Raw genomic sequence first — 27,542 nt, forward strand, 5'->3', positions numbered from 1 at the left:
CACAGCAGCGTTTTGCTTCTTGGGACACTGCACTGGACAGGGTGTTTTCAACAGGGTTCTGTGGGCACAGGACATGCCTATCCCACCCTCGTCGCCAGTTGTAGCATCCTGCTACAATAACCACAGACACCATGGATTGCTATCACTGGAGCTTTATTATTACACATCCATCCTCGTCCCTGTCCCTACTCTAACTGTCCTCTTCCTGTGTCCGCTCCTCCTCTTCCTCAGGCCCCCCTGGCTCCACCCACTCCCAACTACTAGTATGCTAACATCATGACAACCATAGCCACGATTACATGTAAACGGCTACGTTTGTTTCATAGTTTATCCGCTTGAAATAAACTTTAATATAGCATCAACTTTTTTAAACTACCTCAAATTTCTGGCCTTCCCCTTTTCCCCCCACACCATATTCAAGATGTACCAACTGTTCCCAGATCCATATACGCTGACCTCCATTCTTTTATCTTTTATTCACCATCCTGCTTGCATTCCCCCATTCTCTCCCTTACCATACCACACATCCTCTGAAGCCTGCTTGTCCTTTATGAGAAAAAAAAACTGTCTTTCCATCCTCTATGCCCCTCTTGATCCACTTCGCTCCAGAGGAGTGGATACACCCGCAACCGACTCGCCATCCCCCTAAAACTACTGCCATCCAAAAAACACCCTTGGCGGGTGTTTTTCCTGCCCCCCCAGTAAATGTTCATGTGCCTTTTCACTCGTATACACCACCTAACCTTCTCATTCCAGAGCTTCCCCAGCATGTCAGGTAACTCCATCATGTAATATGCATTTCCAAACTGCGATAAATGCTCCCTATCAGCTCAGAACAAATCTGATCTTCTCAATGCAACCCTTGCGCAATCACCTTAATGTCCAATGCCTTACAAAAAAACCCTCATAGTTCTGTTAAGCTTCCTCCTGGCTTTGTCAATCACTGCATGTTTCAATGCCCCTTTCTACTGTCTCCTGGGCAAAAACTCAGTCCAAATCAGTCACCTCCCTGCAAACGTCCTCTTAAGTAACAACAAATCTTCTTTCATGTGTTGTAGCCGAGTCAAACCGGACAGTTTGACCGTATCAAAATACTTCAAATGAATCAAGAGCATGTTTGGGCAGCTCTTCTGTGGCACCAGGGTCACCTAGAATGGCAAGAGATTTCCTCATCGCATTCCCATTCTTACCCCACCATATCACCTCATGCCTGTTACTGGACAGGCAAAGGCTCCATCCCTAGCTCTGCTGTTCTGCATATTTCACAGCCCATCACACAAGCGTGTCCTAATATCTATGTCAAAAACAAGTGTAAAATCCTTGGGTCTACTTTAAACAGGAAATTAGAGGAAAGGTTTGGTGGGTGAAGAAATATAAAAAAGCCACAGACTATAACACACAGACTTCGCTGTGGGAAATTTCAGTTTTAGGACGAAATCCCTTACTCACCAGAGGTGACATGCTTTATCATTTGGGATTCTCCTCTCAAAGGAAAAACCTAGTTCTTTTGAGTTCTGGTCACAGGCTCATTAGAGCACGGAGTACCGACCGAGAGAGCGGTGCCCCCATCCTGAGCTGTCGCTAGGTTGAGGTGAAGTACCTTACCCAGCAGTAGCTGGTAAAGTCACCTTCTGAAGCAGTCGAACCATGAACATTATTGGTTCCCGTATCCTTGTCTGTCACTTGAGCACTTAAGCAGCAGCATCTATAAAGGTGCTGATGAAAGCCTTGCCCGATTGATGGGCATTGCGGCTGAAACAAGTTGACCACTATTTTCCACCACACAAATGCGGTTTAAATCCATACCGCTAGTGCACTGTTTTAATCCTGGCAGTGTGTACCTGAATAAATCTTACATTCTGTGCTCACTAGCTAGTTTTATTCTCACATACCTCACGTTACACATATTATTTTTCTTTGCGCTGCGCCCTCCCTCACACTGTATTTCTCATCACTTGTGGATTTAGAATTTCCCGATAGAGTAGATACCGAAAACATCCCTGAGCTCCTCCCTCTCAGAGAGGGAGTTGTAGCCCTCAAAGGAACTAGGTTTTTTCTTAGAGAGGGGAATCCCAAATGATGTAGCATGTCACCTCTGGTAAGTGAGGGATTTCATCCTAAAAAGGGATTTTCCCAAAGCTAGGTCTGTGTGTCATAGTCTGTGGCTTTTTTGTATTTCTTCATCAACAAAACCTTTCCTCTAATTTACTGTTTAAATTAGACCCAAGGATTTTACACTTGTTTTTGTTTGATACTGTTGGGGATATAATCCTTTGCAGATCTTTAGAATTTCCATAGGACCCACCTGCTTTAAACTTGTTGTTGTGTTACTAATATCCATGTCACCATCTCCACTGTCCTCGCATATATGGAAGTCAAAAACAATGCATTAGTAGGTGGTAACATTACTAGTCCTCTTACACCTCCCCTCCCCCATAATCTAACACTTCAGTACATAGCTCTCACATCATCTTCAGTCCCATCGGCCTATCGTCCAATCCATCCATAATCCACAATGTCAATCTTCAAACTGTGAGCAGCTGTAACGCTGTGAGATTCTTCTCTCCTGCGTGACAAAACCTATGGTTCCCAGTGACGTGGCCACAACTGGACTCTTCTCGATTCCTTCAATGTACAAGCCTGTGCCACCCCCCCTTCTTGAAGCCATCTCCCTCTGCCCACCTGATCTGTCTTTGAACTCTTGAACCAGATCCGCAACTATGAATGTTTATGTAACATTCCTGACTGCCGCGCCAACCCAAACAGCTCAGAAGCCCTAAAAATACCCACGAAAAACACACCGCATTCATAGCTGAAAAACAGCGACCTCAAAAGAATCGTAACAACAAAATGGCAAAACCTCCAAAATACTCTGCAGCAACTAAAATGTTATAGCCTCACATACCAACGAGACTTTGCCCCCCTTGTCAATGTCCCAAAACAGCTTACTCTAAAATGAAAAGCCTGCACGCTTCCAGCTCTGGTTGTGGGAGATAAACCCTTGTCAATTGAAAACCAAACTTATCACTCTCCCATCCCTGTTTACTTGCTCCCCCAATGCCTTCTGCATGCTCCACACAAAACTCCTAAACTCTCTCCAAGCCAGCTGGTAACTCTTCCTTGTCTAGTCTGCTTATCTCTCAGCCAGGTATCTCACTCTCCTCACTCCCAGATGTTATGTGATAACTGCATCTGCCTATCCTCTGCTCCTGGGTCCAGCATGCAAAATTGCTGCCACTGTAAACGAGATGAGTCTGCTATACCATAGTTCACTCTGGCACATCCTTTGCCCGAAAAACAATGTTCAACCTTATACACAGCAACATAAGCTGTCTCAGTAAATGGAGCACCCTAAGGTCCCTTGCCATCTGTTTGTTCACCAAATCCACCACCGTCATGTTGTCCACATTAAACATTGCCTTTGATAATTTCCCCTCTCCCCCAAAAGCTATCAGCACCACTACCAATGGAAAGAATCCCAGAAAGGCAATGCTCCTCCCCGGTCTCTCCCAAATGTTCCTGATCACTTCTCCCCACACCAACTCCCTTCCCAGAAAAGACCAAAACCTGAGCGCCAGCCACATCTGAAAAAATCTGCACCTCGCAAATTGTGTTATCTTCCTGAAATAGCACGGAGACCCCATTGAAGTCTTAAAAGATTCCTCCAAATGCACAAATCTGCCCTCACCGCCATTGAATTCCGAACTGGTCATGGGGCTAACATGCCCTGGACATAGCCATACTGAGTTACCTGCAAAAAGTGCTTACACCTCTTACCACCCTACATGCAAAATTTAAATAAAACAGCTTCTGCACTTTATGCATTTCCAACCACCAAAAACCATTCACCTCATCCAAGAACAACTGTAGTATTTTCTGCACCATGGTAAACTTTCCACCAACTCCAATGTATCCAGTTCAATGCCCAAAAATGCTAACACCATAGTCAGTCCTACGATTTTCTCAGGGGCTAAAGGGACACCTACCTCCCTAGCCAAATGCACAAACTGCTGCACTGCTCTGCCACACTCACCCATGTTCCTCCTGCCAATTAACAAAAAATCATCCAGGTAATGAGACTGGCCTATTCCAACCCCACTTGGGAAAATCCATTGCAAAAGGTGCTAAAATTCTCAAACAGTGCACATGAAATGGCATAGCCTGTGGTCTGGACTCTGTCCACACAGATAGTCCCCTCAAACTGCCTGCCTTCCAGTGTGAAATTATCTGGATGTATGGCCATTAATCTAAAGGCGGACTAGATATCCCACTTGGCTATCTCATCACCTGTCCAGCTTTGTTGCATCAACCCAACTGCATCATCCACTGAGGCATACACCACCTTCGTTTCTTATGCTGCAAGATTTCATGGACCCCCTTCTTGCCATGACAAATGATAGATCCTTCGGAAATCCTCTTTTTTCTTCTTGGAAACTGAGGTGGATTACCAGTCTAGTTGTTCGTTTCCCAAACATCCCAGCTTTTGGAGGGAAAACTGGCACCCAGGGTGCTCTACTCCTCCCCCTGAGCCAGTTGGAACCAGTTTCTCCAGACGCTTCTTGAAGCTTCTGGCACTGTCTGGTGGGGTGAGGGGTGTATAAATAGGGGGGCTGTGCCACCATTTGCTCCGTCAGAGCGTGGATTTGAATGAGGGCACCTACTGCCAAGAGGTACCGCCACATGGGCCTGTGTGCTGGCTCCTGTGCCCAACTGTAACCCCTCTGCTGTCCACAGGGCTAGTGAGAGCCCTGCTGCTGGAGTAAAGGCTGCTGTATCAGGAAGAGTGCCATGTTACAGAGGATGATGTGGTTCCCAGCCCCTACAGCCCTGTTCTGATGAGTGCCCACTGACTGCTGATCTTGCCAAGTAGTACCTGCTGCTCTGCTGCCTACCGCCTGGAAAGGAAAGGTGCTGTATCTGTGCTGCCCAGGAGAAGAGGAGCGTGGGCACCATCCCCTACAGGGCCAGGAGGCGAGGAGTACCGGTGCCAGGAGTGCCTGAAACCAGCGGGAGCCTACCCCGCGTGGTGCTAGTGCCTGGGAGGGAGCCTACCCCTTATTGCCACGCTTTGAGACTGCCTGCTTAGTGAAAACCAGCGGGTGCCCACCCTGTGGTTATTGCGCTAATTAAGGAGAGCCTACCCCACGTTATGGTGTCTTCTAGCGGGTGCCTACCCCGCTTCCTGTAAATGTCACCGAGCGGGTGCCCACCCTGCATGCCAGCACCTTGAAAATCGAAAGCGGGAGCTACCCCTCGTGTGCCTTGGAAGAGCGGGTGCTCACCCCGCAAGTGTTAGTACTTGAAAGCAGGAGCCTTCCTCAAGATTGCTGAGTCCACCCCACATATTACTGCCCAGATCACCGCTGCGGCCCGGGAAGAGTCTGCGCCACAGGCGCGACGCTGAAGTCAGGCCGCTCGGCCGGGGGCGGTGCTTCCCCGAGGTCCGGCTGGGACAGGAAGCCGTGCACTGATTGGCTCCCGGGCAGGAAGCCAACCGAGGGGAAGAAGACGTCTGGAGCCTTGTGGGCTTCGCGCCATAGTCTCTGGTCCTAGGAGGGGGCCCAGGCGAAGCCGAAGAGGTGCTGCCTGTGCGGGGCTCCCATGACCTGGAGAGAGCCCCGCAGCCCCCAGAGAAGCTGGAGCCGTGTGTGCTTCATGCCGGCTGCCCAGAAGAGGCCCGCAGGAGACTGCCACGAAGAGCGGGGGAGCCTGGAGTCAGGACGAGTCCACGAGGAGTCCCGGTGAGTGGGGCTGCGTGTCGGGCCGGTCGAGGCCCGGGGTCGGTACCTTCCCCCATTGGCCCCCAGCCCTCGAGGAGGTGCTAATCTTGTTTCTTTCAGCTGCCCTGACTGGCAGTGGGTAGCTGCAACGTGCCGCCAGAATTGTCTGAAGCCCCCGTGGGGCCCCAACAAGGTCAGGGCCACAGTGCCCCGGGGGCTACACAGCGACGCCGCAGTTGCTGGTCGCTGCAACGTGAGGCATTTTTCCTTAAGCCTCGAGTCCCAGGAGGGGACCCACAACTGGCCGGAACTTTGTGGGCTCCCTAATTTTGATTGTAGAGTCCCAGGGAGGGGCTCCCTCGACGCAGTAGCGTTTGAACCTAACCTGCACCAGGAGACATTGCTGTTGGGGACTTTGGAGTCCCAGGACACGGACACCCAGGGCTTTAGTGACGCCAAGAGGCTAACCTAATATGTCGATGGCAGTGAGGATAGGTGCCGCTTTTTCTTAAGGCCTGCATTGCTGATGTCATGCCTAACGTTAATGTGGGAATGCAGTCATGCTCCTGTTGCCTACTGCATGAGATTATGCAGGTTTTATGCTAATGCTCTGCCCACAGTGTTGCTTATGCCTGGTCTGCTTCAGGTGAATGTAACTTATACAAACGTTTTATGCACCGTGAGCCTGTGGTACGTGATAAGGTTTCCCCTAATGCTCTTATACCTAATGGTGTGTTCATGTTTTCATGCTAATGTGGGGTTGTTCAGGATTCCGCCTAATGGGAGGAGCCTCCTAATTTATATCTAATGTGACCTACTCCAACGAGATGATGCATGCTCCTGTGTTGATGCCTGTGCTAATTTCGGTGTCATGCCCGAGGTATTGGTTATGCCTAATGTTTTCCCCCCTAAGGTGGACACTGCTGAGTTGTTCCTAAGGTGATGCCTGCCTGTGGGGAAGACTGTCCTGTTGGTGGGGTTGAGCCCACCACTAATGGTGTTATGCCTCATAGGCGTTGCACTCATAAAACGTGATTGAGGCGTGCAAGGCTGATTCCTTGCCTATTATTAATGTCAGGCCCTGATACTTCCCTTCCTAATGCCACCACACCTATGCTCATGATGATGCCAATATGCAGGTTTAATGTGATGTTCACATGATATATGCTTATGTTTATGCCTCCTGCTTACGCTTTTATGCCTAAGGGGGTTCATGCTAAGGTGCTGAGCTGAGTTCACTTCGCTTTTTGCCGCAAACGCAGCAATGACTTTCTGAGCTTTCTGCTGCGGGCCCTTATCATGGCGGCTTTTGCAGCATCCTAGTAAACTTACTGTGTGACGCCACCCTGACTTCCTGGAATATACCAACTGATATCATCTCACTGTACACACTTCATGCCCTGACTAAGTTCTTTCCAAGAACGAAACGCTTTGGCTGATGTACATGTTTATGCAATTGGATTGACTTAAATAAAGACTTTTTTTCTATGAAGGAACTGATCAAGCTTCATTATTAAGTCTTATAGTATCTTGGGAGTGCACTGCTCCACTATTTTCGCTGAGTTCAGTTAGCTGCCTGTAGTTGCTGGCTGTGAAACATTTATTGACTGACTTTCCTTTACCCTGTGTCCTGTTACAATGGTCTGGCAGCGGCCCGATTGGCCATGCCCTGTAAATAGTACCCCTCTGTACATGACTACCAGGTGCCAGTTGGTGCCGTGTTCACCCCTGTGATTACCTCTTGCTGTGTTGTGCATAATACATATGCTGGTTTTCATGTTAACTGGTGTGGTTTCTTTTTGTAGTGTGCCTTGTGTGTCACCTGCGTGGATGCTTTACACATTTCCTTCGGAGTTTGGCCCACCCGCTCTGCACCACGCTATCCCATTTCGAACAGAAACCACCCCCAGGGGGATATAATCAAATCCAGCAGTTGCCAGTCAAACAAGCATTGGCATAGTGAATAGGTCTCGCTTTTGGGACCTTCTAAATATTTAGTTATGCAACACAATATCCTTGGTGCAACAACATCAACTGTTGCATGGCTTAACACTTATAAGGTCCCAAAGTTGAGACCTATTGTTCGGATTTCACGGCATGGGCGAATTGGAAGACCTTGACATGTGTTATGCTCAGGTTCTTCGGTGTCCTTTTTACACAGTCCCTACAGCGTGAATACTCACGCATGCTGATAATTTTTAGACGCTCCCTTATCCTTGTAAAGGGACGTGTCGGAACGTAGCCATTGCGTGGCTTACTGTTCCGGTACCACGCCCCCTTCCTTGCTTCCTGATTCCCAGAGGCTTGTTCCCGCGGCGTTCGCTATGTCGATTCTGTCGCCTCTAGTCTTCTGAGTTACCTACCCTGCACCCTGGGTTATTTGACCCCGGGTAGACTCCCTCTTCGTCAGTTATTCCTCCAGCCCGGAGAGTGGCGCTCTGCGCTCGCCGGGAACCTTTTTGCCCCGCCCTTGGTACTCGGAGCTCTTCGGAGAAATTGTTCCTCTTGCTGTGACCACGGCTACATTTATTTTCTGTTTGCTGGCAATATCGGTTGACCGGATGGTCATTCAGGAACTCCTCATTAGTTTTGGAAGCCCTGCTGCTGACTGGCATTTTAGAGCTCATCTTTACTTTTTGTACCCTGCGGAGAGAGAGCTCACTCCGCCTGGAGTCGGACTGATTTGCATATAGCCATGTCTGAACTGGGGTGGCAGAGTGGGCTAAAGAACGGTGATGGATTAAACCCAGATCTTTTGACTGGGTGTGAGTGTTTGATAGATTCAGATGCTCCCTCCATCACCAACCCCTTTTGTACCGCTTTTGGCCACCATAAGTGTGGCAGGGTATGCTCAGACGTGAGTCCCTTGCTCACTTTGCCACTGGATTCAAGCAAGCCGGGCTGAAGACGGCTGGAATGCCAGAAACCGGTCCTCTGAAGCTTGTTTCCGGTCCAGGGAAGACATGGCTTGGCAGTTCGGGCTGGACTGTTCCCATGAGGCACAGGGTCAGACTGATTTGCATATAGCCATGTCTGAACTGGGGTGGCAGAGTGGGCTAAAGAACGGTGATGGATTAAACCCAGATCTTTTGACTGGGTGTGAGTGTTTGATTCAGATGCTCCGTCCATCAGCACCCCCTTTTGTACCGCTGGAGTCATTTCCCAGGCCGGGTGGCTCTCCTCTTGAGTGTGTAGTTGCTCCACTTTCTGTCCCCCCCAGAATAGCCGGCCAGTGCACCTCAAATCCTCCCCTGTTACTTTTGTGTATGTTTGGTGAGTGTGTGTCCTTTCCTGAGTCCTGCTTTTTTAGACATGGCATCATATTTCCAAGACCACACTTTTCAGCAAGGACTCTTTTCAAAGCAACACCTGGACTTCACTGGGGTAAATGACCTTTGCATAAAGCGCATGTCAATGTATTTAAAGGTTGCCCTGTGAATATTGTTTAGAGTGTTAGTGCATATCCTGTTTTCTTACAGCACTGAATACACCCCCAGGACCTGCATCCGCCTTATTGCTTCAACCCCTCGTATGGGGAGAGTGGTGGACACTCCTTGGGTTTTTCCCCCCATACTTTTAGGGAACAGCTGTCAGGAGAGTGGTTATTATTGCATTCTTGGTACTGTTTTCGGGAGGTTAAGGGGATTCCTCTTCGTTCCCGTGGAATCTGGCTTGTATCCTTTTTGCCTTGACACCTATTAGCTATGCCAATGCTTGTTATATATACACCTAAGATACCACCTAATAAACACAGGTGTACCCATCCAACCAAATTCAGTGTGAATGTGTGAAGTGATGAAATAAAATTCAGCGCTCAAATGGCACTGTAAATATCTCACATTAAACTGAATGTTAGTCGGAGCCACTGGGTTCAAGCAACCCTGGCTGCTGAGGGCTGTTACACCGCCACCTTAACCTGTGTAGGAGCCCTTGTGTCCAGCCTGTGTCTGATGTCCTCTCATCCAGACACACTCCACTGTTCCCTGGGGTTGGCCAGTGTGTAACATTGTGTAATGGGGTACCTCCCCCACACTTGGAGCACTCCTCCTAGAATTTACAAAGCTGTTAGGAGCAGAATCTCTTGTTAAAGTTCCAACATACCCCCACATTGGGTCCTGTACCTTTTTGCACGTTCCCCACCCCCTGTTGTGTGGGGCGGTACTGAAAGGGCCAATAGTTAACAGGGACGCAACTCGCAGTCAGTGTACTTGTCGGTGGATGGGGGGAATACATCCAGTTCAATAACAGCTCAGAATCCTCAGCCCCCTTCCAAGGCTTCCCTAGATTGATACTTACTCTAGCTCTGCCTTCCTTATCCTAACTAAGCCAGGCATATCCCCTAAAATGCTTCTATGCCTTCCTTATGATATTCATGTGCTTAAAAAGCGCAATTGCCCTGTCCCCATGCTTCTTACACATAATCAAGGTAAATCAAAAACGCTGACGTGCAATTCTCCAAATTAATGGGCACCATCAGGCCAGTTCCCATTCTGCCTCCGTAGAGCCCTCCTTCATCTGAATGTCCCTAAGTAGTAGTTTGAAAGCATCTACATACTCCATGTTTACAGATCCTGTTTTTGGTCTTCTCTGATATGTGAGAGCTCAAAGGCATTGCCAAACCCATATACAGCAGCTTCTTCTAATGGTGAGTCTTGTCCTGGTCTTGATCCCCTCTTGATCCCCTCTTTGGTCTTTGCACTCTTACCAGCCTACCAGCCTACTGCCCCCCAACTCTGAATTTCTTTATCACATACCCCTGCAGAACTCCTGCGCTTTCTGCCTTGCGGTCTGTCTGACTCCTTGTTTATCTCTTGCCTTGTCTATGACCCCCCTCGTCCACCCCCATACTGGCCACCAATCTTTCATACCTGATGACAGCCTGGTACCCTCACCCATCTCCCTGACACGCTTCCCCTGATTTCTGGGCTGCTTAGTGTTGCAGTCTCCTCTGTCCGATCTTGACCCCTGAAAAACACCAACATCGCCTCCATTGCCCTTGACGCTGGCTCCGCCACCCCACTGCATTTGTGCCCCTGCATCATCCTCATCTCCCCTTCTTCCATTAATCACTGTCCTCTTCATAATCCAGCACCAAGTAATTTGCACCCACACAATTCCCTGTCTGGGGCGCCTATTGAGTCACGTGATGTGATCCTGAGCCTGCAGCATTGAGAGGGCTGCTGATTACCCCCCCTCCTCACCCCCCCCCCCATGTTTCTTCTGGTCAACTTCCAAGGACTGTGGAATGCCCCATTGGCTTTGCCAACCTTCTGCGACCTCAACTATAGGCATTGTCGTCCTTCCCTCCTCCAGGCTGCACCAACCTTTACCACCGGCCCTGTGACATGCACCAGCTCCTGGTGTGTCTATGCTGTGATCCCCTGTGTCTGTAACCCGAGCCACTGACCCTTGAGACCCACCACCTGCCCGATATCCCCGGTTCCTAGCCAACAGGTGTACCAGAATTCATCATTTTATTTATTTATTTATTTATAGCATTTGTAAAGCGCTCTGCAACCCTACGGGCATCCTGGCGCTGTGTACATATTGCTAAAAAACACTGCATCAGAGGAGGAAAGGATAGCATTAAGTTCTGGTGAATTAAGTTTTTGGGAAGAGCCATGTTTTCACCTTTTTCCTGAAAGCCATCAGTTCATCTGTTTTCCTGATGTCGATGGGTAATTTATTCCACAGATGAGCTGCGGCTATGCTGAAGGCTCTGCCACCGTAAGTGGCTTTCCTAATCCTGGGTATGCTTATAAGATTGGAGAATGAAGATCGAAGGGACCGTGTGGGTTTATACCATTTAAATTTGTTTTGAAGTGGTCCAGGGCCCATCCCATGTACTGCCCTAAAGACAATGCAAAGGGATTTGAAGCAGATCCCCTTGATGTTCTTGTTCCATTGGCCCTGTTCCAATGCCATTTCCTGCTCCCTACACAATGTCTCCCATCTCTCTTCAGTGTCCCTCAGTATTTAGTGTTGCTCTCTAATCTTGGCCTTAGTGTCCACTCCTTATCAAATAGATGCCTGACCCAGGCTTAGCCCACCTCGCCAATGGTTAACTACTGATCTTGTAGCCTTGGGCTGACTGACCTGAAGTGCTCAAGCCACCTTACCGCTCCCTGCCCAGAAACTCACCCACTTCTTCTTCCTGCCTCCTTTACTTTTGTCTGGTCTTCCAGTGGTCTTGGGACCTGCCCCATCCCTGGCTAAACCCTCCTCTGCGTTCATGCCTAAAGGTCTCACCTCAACATTGTGTGTTGACCTCCCTGTCGCCTCCCGTAAGGGCTCTTTCTTGAGCCAATTACCACTGCCGAGCTCCATTCAGCATGCAGGATATCAGAAGCATCACTTTGCGCAGTACCCTGGTCTCATTCCCACCAGCAGGCTCTGCCACCTGTTCGCAACTTTTTTCACTGCCGCCGTAGGTGACGACGTGGCTGTTTCCCCCCGCTACTTTGTGATTTGCCACGTGGTGCGAACACACCACAACTGCCACGGCAACCTTGCCAGATGTGGCTTATTCAGGGCATACCATTCCCACCCAGGCTTGGTCTAAAAGCCAGACCTGAGGAGATAATCTCTTTGCTGCACACGAAGTGTGCAGGGCTGCCCTTACCGCCTCGCAGTCCTTCATGACCGTGCCCACGCTCCCCAGGTCCCTGATGCTCTTCTTCACTTTCTTGGTGAAGGGCTTAGTCAAAGGGTCTGAACTCCAGACCCCAACCTCATTTATAACCTTTTCTACTTCCTACCCTTCCCTATCCCTACATCTGTTTGCTGGCATGACCCATTCCACGAAGAAACGCAGCTTCACCTCTGCTCTCCCTGAGGGCCCTCAATTCCTATTTTAGATGCTTTGTCTTGCGTCAGCGGTGTAGGCTCTGGGCTCAGGTACACTGCATGGGAACTTTCCACAAAGGTGCATGTGGTGCATCAGGAAAGAATGATGAAGAGACACTAGTCGTCCTGCATCCCTGCCCCAATATAAAAAAATACAATTAAATAAAACCTGTCTGGATCATGCGCAATCATATGCATCCAGGGAACTGTGCAGACAATATCCGTCAGCCATGTGCTGTAGACAGAACAATAAAGATCCAAGAAACCTCCAACACACTCTAAAAATGTGTTTTCTCCAAATTGGGCACTCAATCAGTTGCCTAACGTTTTGCCTTCCTCCTGTATTTTTCTGACCTTTTTTGGTTGGTTGGTGTTAGGACTCTGGGCATGTTACCACTGCTGTGCTGATAAGTGCTGAAGTGATGTGCTTTTTATTATTTTTTATAGCACAAACTCTACCCAAAGGTAGCAGACCGCTTAACATGAGCACCAGTTGCTTTACAGATTGACACATTAATTTTGTTAGGCACGGGGAGTTTACGTGATTTGACCAGAATCACAGGGTGTTGAGTGTCTGTCGAGACTCTAACCCGGTTCCCCAGCTTTTATGTTGACCGCTTTAGCTGTAAACTTGGTATGATTGGTCTACACTTGTTTATGTTTAATTTACCTGTACGTTCCTTGTACAGTGGTATCCTATATACACAGGGCATGTAAATGAAATGTTACTTGTGGGACTGCAGCTCTGCTTGGGCCACCAGCAGAAGTAGCCTTTTAAACCTATATCATGCCTCTGCCACTGCAGGGTCTGTGTGCGCTGTTTACTGCCACAGTGACTTGGCATTTAAAGTGGTTGCCAAGTATGAAACCACTTGTTTTACTACATATAGGTCACCCCTCAGGTAGGCTCTAAGTAGCCCTATGGGCAAGGTGCTGTGTAGGTAAAAGTTAGGCCATGTGCCTTTTTTGTGTGGCATGTCCTAGTAGTGAAAAACAGCCTATTTGGTTTCTTACTGCTATGAGGCTGTCCCTCTAAAAAGGTTTGTATTGGGAATTCCCTGGTATGTGTGTCAATGGTAATTTCTAATCTGAAAGTAGTAGCTTTGCCAAGTTTGGAATAGTTGTGATAATTTGTGGAAGCACATTTTTTATTACTATTTTAGAAAAGCCACTTTTAGAAATGGGCATTTCTGTGTGCATATGACTTTTTTTGCAGCCTGACTCCAATCAATGTGTGGTTTAGACTGATCAGGAGAACAAAAGATCGAGGCCACGCGCAAGAGGGTGGCAGTGCAATGAGCCACACACTAGCGCATTACCAACTGGATGGGCCTGCCAGCCAGGTACCACAGGGCATACTGGGACAGAATAGAGTAACTCCTCCACTACCTCACTCAGAAATACAAACCGCATCCATTACCACAGTCCACTGCGCTCTCAACGCATCGGACACTGCAGCCAGATGTGTAAACATCAGCATTCTGGTCTGGCGTCATACCTGGCTCAGTGTCTCTGGCTGCAAACCAGAAGGCCACAGGTGGATCATATGCTTGAGAAACTTAAGGACACGGATACAGGCAAGCGGATGTGGGGGGGCCTTTCAGACACACACATAGTAGGGTCCTTTCGTAGGTCTCAGTACAGGGACAGCAGTAAAATCTCATCCCAAGAATCTCCTGCATCCTACCAAAGGCAGCAGCAATACCAGTCGAAGTGGGTACTCAAGGGGTGGTAACAGGTGCAATAATATTGAAAGAGGCTTGGCTAGCGGAACCCCATCTACCGAGCAGTGGCTCCCGCTTGCTCCGCCCACCCCCCTTCTCCCCCACTGCCCTCTGATCAACTACACTTGTCAGGGGAAGACTACAGGGGTTTCTTCCATGCTGGAACCCCTTCAAACACCCCACCCCGTACGCGCACACACTCCGTGCAGAACATCAGCACCGGCTTCAAGAATAGGTCCAGGCTCTTATATTCAAGGGCACAATAGAACTTGTACTATTGCAACATAAAGGTAGGGTAGTCTGCTCCCTGTATTTTCTCATCTCCAAAAAACATGAATATTTAAGGCCATTTCCCATTCTTCGGCCTCTCAACAAGTACATCCGATCAAAACACTTTCATGTGGTCACTTTGCGAGATCTCAGTCCTCCTACTACAGCATGGTGACTTTAAGACTGCTCTTTATCTGAACGACACCTACTTTCATATACACATTAACCTGCTCATCTCCGCTACCTACAGTTGTGCAAGTGCTCAGCCATATCAATTCAAAGTGTTGCCATTCAGGGTCATCACTACCCTCAGAATGTGCATAAAATACTTTGCTAATGTGGGGGTCTATCTCAGATGGTGTAGCGTCTATGTGTTCCCATGCTTAACGATTGGCTGATCAAGAGTGCAAGCCAGCAACATCTCCGGGCACATACCTACACAACTATTTCCCTCCTTCACAGGCTGAGCTTCACAATAAACACCATCATCTCCATCCTGCTACCTCTGCAGATTCAACGCATTCTAGGAGCTGCACTATCAGTCAGTTAAAGCTTACCCCAGTCAACCATGAATGTAGGCCTTGCAGCAGCTCCTGCCTCTTTTTCAGTCTAATTGACAATTGATGGTCAGAACAGCTGTGAGTCTTATGCGAGGTGGAGAAGTGTGGCTCAAGTGGTTGGAGCGGCAGACCCTGATGCAGAGGTCTGGCCCGGACCAGGGTTCAATTCCCCGCCTCGGCGGGTCTTGGGCTCAAATTTCCCCGGACCTGACAATTCTCGCCTCTGTGCCTATTCCAATCATGGAGTCCCACTCTGTAACTCTGGGCAATAGCTTGCTTAATCTCCACAACGGCCCCTCGCAGCGGGATGGCTGGCTTTCACCTTGGGGATGCCCAGTAATGGGTTATCTCGCAGGGGAATACCAGGACGGGTTCCCTAAGCCAGCGCTGGGACGCTTTCGGGCAGCCATGCGCTCTACAAATCAAATTTCATTTCATTCGTTCATTTCATTCATTCAGACCTTTCCAAGATAGTCTGTTTGCTACTGCCCAAAAACATAAAATGCCAAAGCACTATGGATAAACTATTCAGGAATATTTCCCTACACTTTTCTGCTTCTCCCACTCCTTCCATTCATAGTCTAGAAGCTTCAGCAGACTTCTCTCACTCTCATCCTGATGCCTCCTAGGCGGGCCAGAAAAACATGATCCTCCACCCTACCAGAAATGACAGTGTTTCAAATTGTGCGCCCCAATCCCAGGCAGCTAAATTTAGGGACCTGGCTCCTGAGGTCCTAGAGTTTGGGTACCTCAACTGCCCTCAGGAGAGCATGTCCGCTCTGAGAAAGGTGCTCAGACCAACTATGTGGACCTGCTATGTTGCTAATGGAAAAGATTTGTCCACTACTGCTTTTCGAAATGCATGGACCCACTTAAGCCTCCAGTCCAGGACTTGATCTATTATCTTCTTTACTTGTAAAACTTGGTCTTCGCCTAGTCATGCAAGCAATTCCAGCTAGCCGCTATAGCTGCTTACATGCAAAACTGTGAACACCCTACCGTATACAGAATCCAGGTAGTCAAGGCCTTCATGGAGGGTCTAAAATGTATTAGACCTCCCAGAGTACCCCCTCCCCCCACTTTAGAACCTTAATGTCATCTTCACCAGACTCATCGGTTCTTCTTTTGAACCCTTACAGTCTCACTCCCGAAAGGTGGAATCCCTTGTCTCTATCACATCCGTATGTTTTAGTTAGTTGCTGACCTTCGTTTTAGAGGAGTCTTACTTTCAGTTCACAAGAGCAGGACTGTCTTTGGAACCATTCCCAAATTGCTTCCGAAAGTGACATCTCCATTCAATCTTAATCAAACCTTTGAGCTTTCAGTGTTTTTGCCCACAAGACTGAAGCATAGAGGGCATTTCACACTTTTGATGTTAAACGTCCCCTCATACTACATAAATCGAACGAAGCCCTTTCGCAAAACTCAGCAGCCATTTGTCGCTTTTATCAAACCATACAAAGTTTGTGCCCTTTCAAAGGTGGCATAGCTCAGTGGCTTGTCAAATGTATTCAGATTAGATATATTATAGCTAAAAGAATTCAGCCTGTCCTGCCCCAATTCATTACACTTTCAAGAAAGGAGCCTTCATAGCGATCTTGGGGTAAATATCTCATTGAAGACCGCTACAAAGCAGCTACCTTGTCCACTTCACACACATTCACTTAAGACTAACGTGTGGATGTCTGCCCATGCCAACAAACACAAGTTGGCCACATTAAGGCCAGTATCATGCTATGTAAAAATGTAAAATGACAGAAGTAGTTTTTTTAAAGATTCACACATCAAAGAAGTTTCTTTCTGTTAGTACATCAAAGTAAATTACATTTTGTAATCCCTTCATACAATAAAAGACGAGCTAACTATGGAAAAGTTGGTGGACTTCTATGTTGTTTTTTTCCCTTATTTTCCCTCTGGTAAATTGTATTTTTGCATAAACTAATCATCACAACATCTTTGTAATTATGCCCACAATGACGACATGAAAGCGCTGTACTGCAATTCAACATTTGCACATCAAAGCACGGTCCCATCCACATTTGCACCTGATCAATTAGTGTGGCTCTGCACTTATAGTCGATAGTGTGATTCATGCTGGAAACTTTCTGACATAGAACCAAAGATATTTAGAGCTGGGGGCTGAGGTGATTTTTGAATGATCAGTTCCCAAATATGTCCTGTTTTGGTTGTTCTAAGCACATGCTGTTGAACGGGATTCAAAGTTAGAGGGATATTTACTAAATACCTGGTTTACTGTGCAAATAATACAGGCCTTCCCTTACTTTTATGTGTTTTTTGTGTCAGCGGAATACAGAAGGATGATGAAGCTTTCAAAAGCAACCATAACTGCAATAGACTCTTCTAGTGTAGGTGAGCTGCAAAGGTTATGAAGGCTTGTGTCCCTTCTGGGTAATTATTCCTGTTATCCAGCAAGTTATTTTGCCTCTTCCTGAAAATGTTAATGTGGTGTCACTCTGTCAGTGCATGAAAGTCTGCTAGGGCTATCCATTGTTAAATTCCTAAGGCCTCAACCTCACCACACATGCCAGGAATATGAAAAAGTTTGCATGCACCCAATGCAGCCCAGAGTTGCTCATTGTTTAGGCATCTTATAATGTGCAACGCTGATACAACATTGTGTCTTCAGTACATACTGGAATGCTCTTGCTACCATCAGCAATGCCATATGCTACATGAAAAATCATTGTTGGGTGGTCATCTTTTTTGGTGTATAGTTCCAGTCACGCTGTTGTATTTGCAACACCTGAATATCTTACTCTTTACTCTTGTGTAACTACAAGTTTACTATAATGTGTTACTGCTGCTATTTTGGTAGCCAGAACAAAGCTCTTTTTATCATCTAGTGGGAAATCAGTCAATTTCTTTGGCATGGTTTATGCCTGCTCAGTTCTTGCTCTACTTCCCTTATCTCTTTTATCTCACATAAAGGGCTACATGCTGTCTGCGTCCTAGGCATTGATGGACATGGCCCTTTCTGGGGGGTCACCCCAATGTTTTTGCCCTCCACCTTTTTTCCGAACTCTTTTTGTTGGCTTTAGGACTCTGTGCACTTTTTCACTGCCAATCAGTGCTAAAGTACTTGTGCTCTCTCCTTAAAATGTGATGACATTGGCTTCTCCGCAATTGGTATATTTAATTTACCGACGAGTCCCTATGTAAAGTGCACTCCATGGACTTGTAAATTAAATGCAATTAGTGGGCATGCAGCACTGATTGGGCCACCCACTTAAGTAGCACATTAAACATGGCTCAGGCATGCCACTGCAGGGTTTGTGTGCAGTTTTAGGCTGCCATTTTGACCTGAGAAGTTTACCTACTTTCCAGGCCCAAACCTTCTTTTTATTACTTATATGTCACCTCTAAGGTAGGCCCTAGACAGCCCTAAGGTCAGGGTGAAGTGTCTATAATAAGGAGGACTGTTAAGTTTTCATGTTCTGGTAGTGTAATACTCTTAAATTCCTATTTCACTATTGCAAGGCCTATCCCTCCTATAGGATAGCATTGGGACTGCCTGATAACATTTTATAAGTGTAGTTTCTAATTGGGACAAATAGGAAAATCAAATTTGGTGTCTCCGGACTCGTTATTTAAAAACACAACTTGTGGTGTAGTTGGTTTTTAAATTGCATTTCTGACAATGCCATGTTTAGAAAATTGCTATTTTCTTAATTAAACCTTTTGGTGCCTTTTGCCTGTCTCTAGAATACACGCCTGGGGTGGTTGACAGCTTGCTTCCTGCATTCCCTCTACACAGCCACTTACTAAGGAAGGGTAGGTGTGACTGAGCCGCCATCTGCATGTTGATGGGTCGTCCTGAGGCAGGATGAGAGGGAGGAACTGACACTCTGCGCCTCAAAGCGCTAGGTCCTGTCCCCAGACAAAGGATTGCATAACCCTTGTTGTGAGTCTGGGGCCAGGGCAGGAAATGCAGGGTCTTGTGCCCTTCAAAGCATCTATTTGAAGTCTCCCTACTTAAAAGGATCAAATGAGTATAGGTACTTGACCTCCTACACCATGACTTCAATACACTTCTGCATCAGAGGACATTCTGCCAGGAAGAACTGACCCTTTACTGAAATGCTTTGCTGAGTTAGTCTGCTACTTCTTGCCTGGTGTTGCAGAAAGGTCCAGTCCTTCTCATCTCTACATTTTCCAAGAACTTGACTTACTGGCTTGCTTCCTATTTTGAAGTCTCTGGGCCATCAAAGACTTACTTCAACTCTGCTTCAACTGCTAGACTGCTGTTGGTATGTCCTGCCCTGCCAAGCTGTGCCAATCCTGTCCTGGGCCTTAGAAGTGGGTCTGCAACTGTTTTTCAGCAAAATTGACGCAGTGACTAATTTGCCAACCAACTAAATGCTCCTCGATGCAAGAGCAAAGTTTATGACATTGCTTTGACAAACTGCATTGTTTGACTACAACAACGGACAGCACAGCTCGACGACGACTCATCACCTTCATCGTAAAGGGGTTAATTGAGAGTCTGCATCAACTGTGCTTCTCAACGATGACAAACAGCATGGCTGAATGGCGATGCATCGTAAAATCGTTTATCGACTAAGTCACTTGCCTGGATCGGAACCAACTCTTTGTGGCGTTGACGCTTGCTCCATCTAAGGTACTTTTTAAACGGGACCAGAATGAGTCCTGTAGCCAGCCTGCCCTCCTTCACTGTCTGCCTGAACTTTGGATTTACCCCAGTGCAGCATGATCTCGAGTAACCCCTAAGCGTTATTTGCTTCTAAGCACTCCTTTTTTACTTATTCTTTAAAAATTCATAACTCAGTTTCTTATAGGATTTTTGATGTTTTGTCTTCTAAAAAATATCTTTATTTTTCTAAACTCATGTGGAGCCTTTGTGGCGTTTTCACTGTATTACTGTAATTTAAGTGTTGAACAAATACTTTACACATTATCTCTTAAATTAAGCATGACTGCTCTGTGCAAAGGTACCAGTGGGCGAGTATAGGTTAATTTAGGTTGTGTATCGACTTACTGTGACTTCAATTGTGGTCCCTACTTGGACAGGGTGTGTGCCTCTGCCAAATAGAGACCCAATTTCTAACCGGCGTCAAGTATATTATATTTGAGCTATGGTCTGACAGATGTTTGATGAATACTATTTTTTCATGACAGAAAAGGTGTGCATCTTCATAACGAATTTAATACAGTTTGAGAGTGACAATTCTGTCTTAGTTTAGCAATTTCACTGGTACTGTGGAATGATCCTATGTTGATCACAGTAATTTATGATTGAACAATTGGAACCTGTTTCTGGGGATAACCATTGCTATGGGCTTTTTACACTCATGAATTCTCCATGCATGTTAGGCCCACCAGGTGCTTATGAACTACCTCACTGCTCTGCAACATATCCTATTCAGCCTACAATATCTACCTCTCACACCACACAGGAATCTTTCTAGTGTAAAAGTGAACAGTACTTACAATCTCCCTATTCCTAAGGGTACTGATTAGTTGATACTGAGTTGATCAATGTCCAAACATCTTGGGTGAAACTATCAATGTAAGTAGCCAATAAAAGTTCTAGCAGCACAAAAGAACACCCTCCGTTTTCTCCATAGAAAGAGTTATCCAATGTAATCCAGATGAAAATATTAACCCTCAAGTCTTTTATGTTCCATTCTCTGAGAGCTGTTAACATCTTGTATCTGTAGAGCACTGGTCATATGTATTGTTTACCCTGTGCATTGCTATCTGACCTCACAAATAATTGAAATTTTAAGGTCTATGCAAACCTAAAAATATCAGTCCATTTATTTATATAACAAGTAGGCATTGGCTAAAACACACCTTGCTGTACAGCAGACCCCATATTCAGACTAAATGCTTTTATCAGAAAACTTAATATTCTTATGTTGTCTAGTCCTATTATCCAACATCCTATTATGATCTCTCCTGATTACCATTTCATTTACATATTGTTCTGTATTCCTGAATGAGTTCGCTTTCAATCCTTTTGTTGGGTATCTTCCTTTCCTTTATCCTGACCTTTATTGTTGATGTCCTCCCATTGTTCTTGCATTTGTCATTCTTTTGTCAGTAAGGCTTTATTTTACTTCCTCTCTAAACTAACTTCAAAGGCCTGAGGTTTCTCTTTAATTTGTCCTAGTTTCACCATCTTTACTGTTAGTAATTTAACTCCTAGGGATCTTTTAACTTGTAAATTCCCTGATATTCTCTTTTCTGTTAATTCTCTTTAGTTTTAATCAAACTATCAAATGTGTTAGCGTGTTAGTTTCTTGACTTTTCTCTCTTTAATCTCTTCATGATCTTTTTGAATTACACTGTACAGTATTTCCTATTTTCTTTGGTTCTGGTAAATTCATAGACTCAATTTAATTCTCCACCTCTACTGTTTCCTGTCACCTTTCCATCTGTATTCTCTATTATTGCTTCCATCATATTGATTGATGTCTTGAGATAATTTTCCCATTTTAACATTATATCTCTATTTAAATCATCATAAGATAGAAATATTCTTTCAGAGTGGCTGCATTCCACCATTTGGATAATTTTAATTTCCTCAGTTTCTCCAGCTTGATGACTGTTGTCTTTCAGTCCCTTCTGTTTGATACTCGCTATTTTTCTGGCCGTGTTTATATTTTTATCAAAGACTCTGAAGAGTTACTTCATCACCATTTACTCTATCAAATTCTGTCATTGATACTACATTCAACAAGTTACAAATACTAGGGTGCATGACAATTATAAGCATGGCTCTTATGCTAATCAATTTACAGTATCCACCTTACAGCCTCCCACTCACCAGTGTGAAAGTAAACACTAAATCCAAGATTCATAATCCACCACACTGCCAGACCCTGCTTGTATTTGCCTAAATGAACTTAAAGGGGGCTTTTGCATTTCATCCACTGTAGTCGCAGGGAGAATGGAATAATACACCTGCATCCAAATTTACATTTTGTATCATACACAGTGCTCTTTGGTAGTTTCCAGCTGCTTGACACACTTAATATTAACACAAGAAATAATGGATATAAATTAGCAACATGATTGAGCATATTATGCACACAATGCATTTGCTTGCTGCACCTGTATACACCTAGTAAAGTATATATAAACTAACCTTTTAATATTTCATAACTATCTCTGAAAACAGGAAACCTACGCTGGTCTGTAGCTACACTTAACTGAGCGCTCAACTTTTGGAAATTTTGCTACCAATATTGGAGAAGCATTGGCAGAACTAACCGGTCAAAGTGAAAGTGCCTTTTCCTGATTAGCAAGTTTTATGTATGGTTGTGTGAATGAGTGGTGAATATGAGAATGGTTAAGAATAATTGGTGAGTAAGTGCAAGGATGGATAGATGATGATTGGATAAATGAGTGAGTAAAATAATCCGGATTCATCGGAGTAACACTAACTGTGTGTTCATCCTGTGTTTCGACCATCTTCTACAGCCACAACCACTCTTATCACCACAGCAGCAGGGCAAACTGTGAGTGGGCTATAAGATGGTAGTGAAGACTGGATGGGGACAGCTTGGTGTGTGCTCTGACAACGCGCTGGAGTATTCTTGCTCATTTTTGCCTTGGCAGCAGCACATCAAGAGCAGACGTTTGAAAGCAACATAATTTGTATCTTCTGCCTGGAAATTTGATGTTCTCGCCCCTTTCACTCTTTCCATCCAAAATTCTCCCTTCTTTTGTTTCTCTTTTTTCTGCCATTCTCTTTCTTTTTCAGATTTTTCTCCCATCTCTCTCTATGACTCTGTATCTCAATCTTGCAAATGATATTCTCTTTTCAGCAATCCATGACTGTATTTGTTACTTTTCTTTCATTTTAGAAATATGTGGTGGGAGTTTGAGAGAAGGAAATGGCATAATTACCACTCCTTATTACCCTGGGCACTACCCTCCAGACTTTGACTGCACATGGGACATACAGGTATGGTAACGGTTTTGACTGAGATCATATTTGGCATTTCTTGTTGAATGTAAGGAGACTATGAAGTGCAAACTGCGATTGACTGAAGGATGTAGATAGAAGGAGCCCAAATAAAACAAGTTGCATCAGTGTATTAATCACAATTAAAATAGAGGCATGAAGATGACATTGATATTGTGTCTCTATGGGTGTTAATGCCAGTTGCATGCAACCAAGACTGATGCTGAGGGACTCAATTTGGTTTAAAAAAATGTCTCTCTAAAAGAGACTTAAACCTTACGATTTGAGGGATTAAATTCCATAGCCCGAACCCTTTAACAAAGTGTCTTCTAATCCTGCTTGACCACCCAACCCCCCACCCCCCAAAAAAGGCCCATGAGAAGTAGCATTACTAATGGAGGAAATCTTTCTAAGTGAATGGAATGGATTATTGGCACAGATTACCAGTGCTTGTTTTTTTTGGCTAGGGTGGGATGTAAATGTATAGGCATATAAGGAACAGATGTAGAATTCTGTTAGAGTCCGACACCACATCCTGTGCCACTTGAAGTAATCATTTTACAACTATATTATATGAAGTAATTTTACCAAGGGATCTCCAACAGGCTGATTTAACACCTGGCCCAACAATTATAGCTGTCTTGGGGATGAAATGGCAGCCTGTCTCAATCACAGTAATTGGCTCAAAAATATATTTTTGACATCTGGGCCACTTGGTTTGTCATAGCTCTCAAGCTATCCCTTGCTGAATCTACTTTATTCATTCGCATACTTGGAACACTGTCCAGCCAAAGAGGTGAAGGGCTCAGTGAGTTTGGTGTTTTAAAGGTAACTACTTGCCTTGAATGCTGTGTGACCTTCATTGTCTCACATCAAAACTTTAGACCCAGAAAGACTGGGAAACAGTAGAAACCCGGTTGAATACCATCTACAGTGATGAAAATTTAGGGATCAGCAATTGGCGATTGTTAGGAAGATCCGTTTACTTATTATCAGTAATGGTTGAAAATAAATGTAGAAAACAGTAAGGGAGGGGAGTTTGTTATATTCTGCTGTCCAAAAGACATAAGTGTAAGAAGAAAGCTCCTTCTTTGATGCATGTTGTCCACTGAGTTAGGAATTAATGGAAGTGCAGGTCTGCCTGCATAAGTGAAGTGCAGTACAACCTCAAGAATCTCCTAAAGGGTGATTTCTATGCACTGATTAGACCAGAACCGAAGGTGAGATTGGAGTTATATTTTAGTATGCCTAGACTAAACTTTTAGAAGATTCCCGTACCTGTGGAAGGGTAGTCTGTGACATAAAGGAGTGTAGATTGTGAACCTTTACAAGTCATTTCCCTCTGACTCTTCCCTTGGATTGATGTCATTGCTTTATATGCTTCAACTGGAAAATAACAGAAAAATGTACTGAAACAGAAAATATATGCAGCAAGCGGTGGGACTAAATACCCAGAAAAAAGTGTCCTAGAATTCTGTCCTGTTAATTTGTGTTTATTTCAGCATCTGTGATGCTTGACTGGTTCCACGTATGAACATCCCAACAGTGAATCACCCACAAACAGATCAAATCATGTAGGGGATAAGGTAGAGCATTCCCAAGAGAGACAATGTTTACAACGTTCTGTTATCCCAATCTACCCCTCTCCATGCAAGCAGAAAGGACATCTAAGGCTTCTATGCAGGCACAGCTGCTGTTCTTGCTCCATTACAGATCAACCCACCATTTCAATCAGATGCTTCTGACTGGCAGCACAGATTCTCTGATCTTGCCATGCTCCTTCCATCTCCTAACAGCTTTTCCTCCTCACTCCCTTTATAGTCAACATAAAGCACTCTTGCGACTGGACTATTGTTCCATTTTGAATTATCTTGAAGTTATGCCAACTCATTAGGTGCCACCAGAGTGTTACAAGATATCGTCTCTTTCCACACTGTCACCCACTGAACAGCAGATATCACTAGGTGTTTGTCAATAGAGCCGAAAACCCCTACACAGAGTTGCTTACCAGCAGATGCATAGGGTCTCCGTGCTTCAGAAATCATGACATTTTATGACCTCTACAGCTCGCACAGAAAGTGGCTCAGGAATCTTTTGTGTTTGTGGCAAGGGGATTGGGCGGCCACCTAACCGTCCAAGCCTCGTCACTCCATACCAGACCAAGCTGTGATGGACTGAAAGCCCCACCCTGCAGATTTAGACCCCGGCGCTTCCAAGACACTCCGATCACCCCTTCCTACTCTCAGGCAATGAAAAATCGTTCTATGTTGGCTGGTATAGGTTTGTTACAAATGTATAACATCAAGTTAATTGATTGTAGGTGTTTATGTAGGAGTGAACTTTGAGTTTTGGGGTAAGTGGTAGACCCATGTTTCGTGGAGAGTTTCCACTTTTGTTGCCCATTTTAATCCTAGTGAGGACTGCCATTATTCAGTCGTTTCTGGTGTTTGGACTGCCCAAAGCAAAGTCTGCATAGTCATCTAGAAAGGATAATTTGCCCAGTGCAACCCCATTTGGTGTAGGTTAAGCTGAGCATTGCATTCTCTTAAACTCCACTAGCCACACCATATGGCTGAAACTTTTTTTTTTGCTCAGGTCTGTTCGACTGATCCACTGTGACCGAAGACATTTAATATGCATTTTTAGAAATGGAAAGTAGGCAAATTGAGGGAACTTTCTGTTTTTAGAATGTTGTTGAAATACTTAAACATAAGCTAAACTCAGTACTGTGAAAAGAAGACAAAAAGGAAAGGTATGAAAGTTGTTTCATACATACTTTTTTTTCCAGAGAACACGGTCTTGGTTGATTGACATTAATGTACTTTTTGGCCCAATGCAGGTTCCCATTAATAAGAATGTGAAGGTGCGGTTTAACCGTTTTTACCTTGCCGAGCCTGGCGTACCTCTTGACATGTGTACCAAGGATTTTGTGGAGATCAACAACCAAAGGTGGAGTATTCTCATTGAAACTTTGGTGTTGGCTAACCTGAGTGTTGTTGGATGAACTGAATATATTTGAGAACCTACATTTAAATAATACTTAAAGAGAATTTTGACTCTAGGGAGCTGAATAACTAAATAATTCTGGTGGTATTCCTCTAGCCCATTTGGAGCTGACATAAGTACAAGAGAACCACACCAATTCCAGATTTTCGAGCTATGCTCAGAAGATACATTTACTTATAAAGTATTTGAATTTGAGTCAGCTAGAGAGTCAATTATTTTGAAAACCTGGCATGGATTTGGTTTTACTGTACCTACATGGAACACAACTACTCCTTACACATTGCTGTGATGTCCTGAAAAGTATTGTCTGATTAGACTAGTCTGTTTATGCAAGCCTATATATGCTGCATACAGGTCAGTCAAAGCCAGTCACAAATTCTGATACTACAAGCTTTGGCAAAGCCAACAGGTTTCACCAATGCCAGAGCTACTGGCTTTGCCAATATCCTTTAGCCATGTTATACAGCAGAATAGAGTAGAGTAGAGCAGAATGGCGTGGAGTGGCATGGAGGTGATTAGCATAGAGGGGAATAGCATAGAGTGAAGTGATGGGAAATAGAGCAGCATAGAGTGGTGTAAAGAAGTGGTGTAGAGTGCAGCGGTACAGAGTATAATGCAAGGGTGTAGAGTAGCCCTAGAGTGCAGTGACGTAGAGTACAGTGGTGCAGCGTGGTACATAGAGTGATGGTGCAGAGTAGAGTTCAGTGACTTAGTGGATGTTGGACAGGCCTCATGAAGGGCTCGCTCCCTCCCCGCATGACAGAGCCTGGACACCGGGTCTCCCGGGGTCCCCAGAAGAACAACCCCCGACGACCCCCAGAAGCCACCCGCAACCCGTCCCCTACGGGACGCCGCTCCTGGACATCTCTGTATCACTGGCCCGGGCCACCGTCAGCACCATTGCCCGGCCGAGCCGCCATCTTGGACACTGCACCACGAGGCCGCGTGGCCTCAGCTCGACCCCAACCCTGGGCCTGGCCAGGCCCCGACATCCCGGCACCACCATCCACCCAGGAGGTGAACGGACCACTTGGCAGGTCAATGGGAGAGAGGAGTGTCGATGGCTCTCCCCCGCCAGGTGCCGATCGCCCCCAGCCTCCCCGGGCGCTGGCTCCACCCCCCTGCTGGGTGTCTGGACTCCCTCATCCCGGTCCTCCCGACCTCCAAGAGCGAGGGTCCGGACATCAAAGGAGGCCAGACCTATAACTGGGGCAGCTCCAGAGCAGGAAGGCAGTTGTATCCTGGAGTCGAGAGACACCGTGAAGAACTCCTCCTTGACGGACTGCTGGCGCTGCCGCAGCCCTGCCTTGTGAATCATCGTCCTGCCTGCCGGCGCTGCCGCGGCCTTCTGCAACCTTCCTCCTCATCCAAGGGACCTGCTGGCGCTGCCGCGGCCCTCTGCAACCTACGTCGTCCAAGGGACCTGCTGGCGCTGCCGCGGCCCTCTGCAACCTACGCCGTC

General features: G+C 45.9%; 1 protein-coding gene across 3 annotated transcripts in view; it reads left to right on the plus strand.

The window, feature by feature from the left end:
- ST14 (ST14 transmembrane serine protease matriptase) overlaps positions 1-27,542 on the plus strand; it is a 423,216-nt gene that overhangs the window by 252,652 nt on the left and 143,022 nt on the right. For all 3 annotated transcript variants that reach the window (XM_086956919.1, XM_086956920.1, XM_086956921.1), the window contains exons 9-10: positions 22,974-23,074; positions 25,914-26,023. In XM_086956919.1, the coding sequence (XP_086813045.1) occupies positions 22,974-23,074; positions 25,914-26,023 (211 nt within the window). The remainder of the gene's footprint in view (positions 1-22,973; positions 23,075-25,913; positions 26,024-27,542) is intronic.

This window comes from Lissotriton vulgaris, chromosome 2_1, assembly GCF_964263255.1.
Source record: "Lissotriton vulgaris chromosome 2_1, aLisVul1.2, whole genome shotgun sequence".
Classification (NCBI taxonomy): domain Eukaryota; kingdom Metazoa; phylum Chordata; class Amphibia; order Caudata; family Salamandridae; genus Lissotriton; species Lissotriton vulgaris.